Here is a 3,751-nt window from a genome sequence, read left to right as displayed (position 1 = left end):
ACAGCCCACAGATGCATTCCAAGTAAAAACCGGAGTCAGACAAGCTTGACCACTCTAGTCTCTTCTCCTTCTTCTGGTTGTTGACTAGATGCATGGAGGACAGCTAACAGATGCATTCCCAGTAGCTTCTAATATCTTCTGATGTTAAACCTTCAGAATACAATTGACTTTTCTGGCATAACAATTAGCGACTGAGCCAACTATACCTTTTAAGAGCTCAAATCGTCAAATGAGTGCGAGCTTTACAGTCCCACTGTTTTAACTCACCATAAAACATCGCTTTTCACCAAAATTTCGATAACCTGGGCTTTGGCAAATAATCTCTCTATGCTGACTTGTCATCAACTCAAGAAGGAGACTTACGACCAAGGAAATTCGTTAAAACACAAGCCGGCTGTTAACACACAAGTTTAAAAAATACATTAGGTATACGGTTTAACCTGGACAAAGTACATAAAAAGGCGTTCTGAAACTACTAAACAAAATACAGCGTTATTTACACCTAACAAACTATGAGTTCTCTCAACCTCTATACTGAAATTTACTGGTCAAAGCTTCTTACAGTGAGTAAGCATTTATTTCAAATCTTCGAAAACAACCATTTTTTACTTTGAGTGACCAACGATTGCGCGTGTTTCAAATTAAAGTGTTTTGGCGGGCTTGCCTGGTTTTGCCAGTAATTATACAAGTAGGGCTGCTTTAACCAAGTGTTTCTCAATTTATTCTGCTATAGGACTGTTCTACAAATATTGTTATGAATGCTACGTTGCATCAAGACAAGTGGGACCAGAGAGACTTTGGTGATACATCATTGTGTGTGTTCAAAAGTTCCGGAAACAAAAGAAACCATATATACTTTGAAGGTGAAAGGACTGTTTGTAAAAAGCCGAGATTATCTGCTAAAGGACAAGAGTGCATTTCAACGGTCAGTTCAGAGATCTCAAACAACGAATGTACTCATACTAATGGATACCAGAAGCATTTAGGCAATAAACTGCCGCTAAAAAAAGAATACGAGTTGATGAATGATCCTTCACAAAACCACATAATAACTATTCATGAAACCTACCAACTTGGCTTCCTGAATATAATGGAGGACAATAGTGAAAGAAAACTATATACTTTTGACTTCGTGGACAGCTTGGAAGTCACTTATCCGGTGAGTATCACTTCGTCGGATGCCTTGCCTATTGATCTCCCTCCTCTTTTCATGGAACCTGAGTATTCAGATCAGCTTACAGCCCTCGCTAACGATGCCCTCAATCAACTTACTCAACGTATTAATAATTGGTTGGTTGCTTGTCAAGAATCGGATGAAAAATTGACACTTTGGCGGCATATGAGCGCACATCGAGCATCTGCAGAGCTTAGATATCAAACCCTGCGCCTCCTAAATATACTCGAACCTCACTTTCAGCACACTAAATTCGATCCTCAGTCTCCCAATGTCGATAAGCTTTTTTCTTACATTTTAAGAACCTTGGAATTAGGTCACTCCTCTGAAAGTAACAAGGAATTGGATCCCCCCAAAAATAATCCCGTTGTTTCTTTGTGTCCAGATCCTGAGCACTGCCTCAGTAATTTACGACATCTTGTGCTAAGTCTTTTGCAAAAACTCCTCCCGCAGTTGGTACTCCCAAAAGGTTTCAATTCTAAAGATGATTTAGTTCCACTTATTGATTCAGCTTGTGTTTATAATTTAGGTGTGTGATATAAACACCAAGAATATGTAACTATATTTTGATAGAAGGTTAAAGTGTATATATTATCTATTATTTTTGTGTATTTTGTGCTAGCTCGTCAAATTTCATAGATTGTGGTTCTGCCACTATGTAAATAATTTTTTTCACAAACAAATAAAGATATATTTTATGCAGTATGGGTTTTATATTTTAATGTATCATCTGTGTGGTATAAACGAGATCATAGTGGTTGCTGTTAGTCCGAGAGTATCAATTACTTAACTATGATAATAAGGACTAGTTTCTCATTCTTATCGTCTAAAGGTAGTACATTCCTGTCGTGTTTAAAAAAGGTGAACATCTCTTACTGAGGTATTTAGATACGAAATGTCATGTACCTGGCTTTAGACTTTGATATTTTCAAGCATTTACTTATTTCGTTATTGTATAATACATGTCTTTGAAATACAGTTAGCAATTCATGTTTAGGATGCATTTCTTCCACAAGTATAAAATGTTGCTTCAAAAATGGTTTGGGTTAACACCTAAAATGGTCATAGGGCATGAAGTAATTGAGCGTGTTGTTCAGTTTGGTCATTCAACTTGTGTCACATGTGACGGAGCCTAGATGTCAATTTGTTAGCAACACAGACTGCTCAGCAGTCCGTTGTGTATTATACCGTTTGTGAAGTACATGCTTTAGAAATAGGAATAAGCTGCAGATTTGCGACCACAGGTGCTTTCGAAGTAGTTAGGTTCAGAGTACTAAGTAAACATAGCAAATTCACTAATAAGCTTGTAAAACTTCATATGAAGGTCTCCGTATGTTACGTATTTCCGACTACGCAACACCTCGGTGCTCAATGACTGAAGTAGGACGTAAGAAAAATAAAGTGTGACGTAAGTTCCAGTAGTATTTCATGCCTTTACTCTTCGACTTCAAGAATTCTTGCTAAACCGTGCTTTTCACTGTTTGGTCTTTCTCATTATCATTGGCAACTATTGTTTTAACGTTTTTGCTATTTGTCTCCTCTATTTCACCTCACCATACTGTGGTGTGGCAGCTTGGAGAAACATTTGTCACACGCTCTTTGTTGAGTCTGGTTGGCACCGTTATTCTAAAGTAACAGTATGAAGAGTTGTTTGCTTCAATTCACCAACCGACCCCCAAATAAGCGCATATCTTATTTCTAGGAGGAGTTAAACTATAATCACATCTGGCTATCGTATGAATGGTTAGAATCTAATAATCTCTCAAATATTCAGCGTATTATTCAGTATAACAGAACCAACAGAGAAGTCTGTCCTCTACGTGAATATGGTGGGTAAATAATAAACTTAATTTCGTCTCACTACTCATTTTTTAATAATCATATATGAACGCGGATAAAACTGCGTACATGTTACATGTTATTTAGTAACTGCCCAGTTAATTGACTCAGTTGAAATTTCTATAAAATCCCACTATCCATAATCTCTATGTAGTCGATTTGCGCGTACAGTTGTGGAGGAAGAAAGAGTACGTTCTACCAAGAAGTACTATCAATGTAAGCTAGGATTCTCTTAGCTAGACCAAACAACTTAAGTTGATATAAGTCCATGCTACCAGCTTCATCAACCTATCCTTGTTTAACTCACCAATGTATCTTGAAAGTTTTAACCAGTTTGTATTCTAGCCACCAGTGATTAGCTTCTTGAAAGACATTTTGTTCGATACATAAATGTGACTGTTGTGGGACCTTACAAACTGTTTCAGCGTACCAGTTTTAATACTATATATCGCCAGGAAGAGATTAGAAAAATGTACGTGAGGCGTATAAAATCGGTATGAAACTCTTAATGGCTTATTTTTACAACTAAGAATGAAACATTAGTAGCACTTTTCATTTTCTAACGTTTTGTAGACCAGTGTTATGCAACTATAAACGTAAAGTATTTGATTTTCATTGTTATATGTAATGTATATATCTTTCTTGAGAAGAAAAGAGCAGCATAAAATTTCTGTTCACATTAGACGTTATCCGAATACCAGCCTATGCTACTTTTTCCAGTAAAACTTACTTACAAAA

At 36.6% G+C, this 3,751-nt stretch overlaps 1 protein-coding gene across 1 annotated transcript; it reads left to right on the top strand.

Annotated features, from left to right (window-relative positions):
- Positions 1–676: 676 nt before the first annotated feature.
- On the top strand, positions 677–1,711 carry Smp_038540 (hypothetical protein; the record flags this gene model as incomplete). The annotated part of the gene is made up of 1 exon (XM_018789340.1): positions 677–1,711. The coding sequence occupies exon 1, from the start codon at positions 755–757 to the stop codon at positions 1,709–1,711; it is 957 nt and encodes a 318-aa protein (XP_018654794.1). The 5' UTR covers positions 677–754.
- Between the last annotated feature and the right edge of the window lie 2,040 nt (positions 1,712–3,751).

This window comes from Schistosoma mansoni, chromosome W (assembly GCF_000237925.1).
Source record: "Schistosoma mansoni strain Puerto Rico chromosome W, complete genome".
Lineage (NCBI taxonomy): Eukaryota > Metazoa > Platyhelminthes > Trematoda > Strigeidida > Schistosomatidae > Schistosoma > Schistosoma mansoni.
Note: the sequence above shows the minus strand (reverse complement) of the source record. Positions and strands in the feature narration are given on the sequence as shown.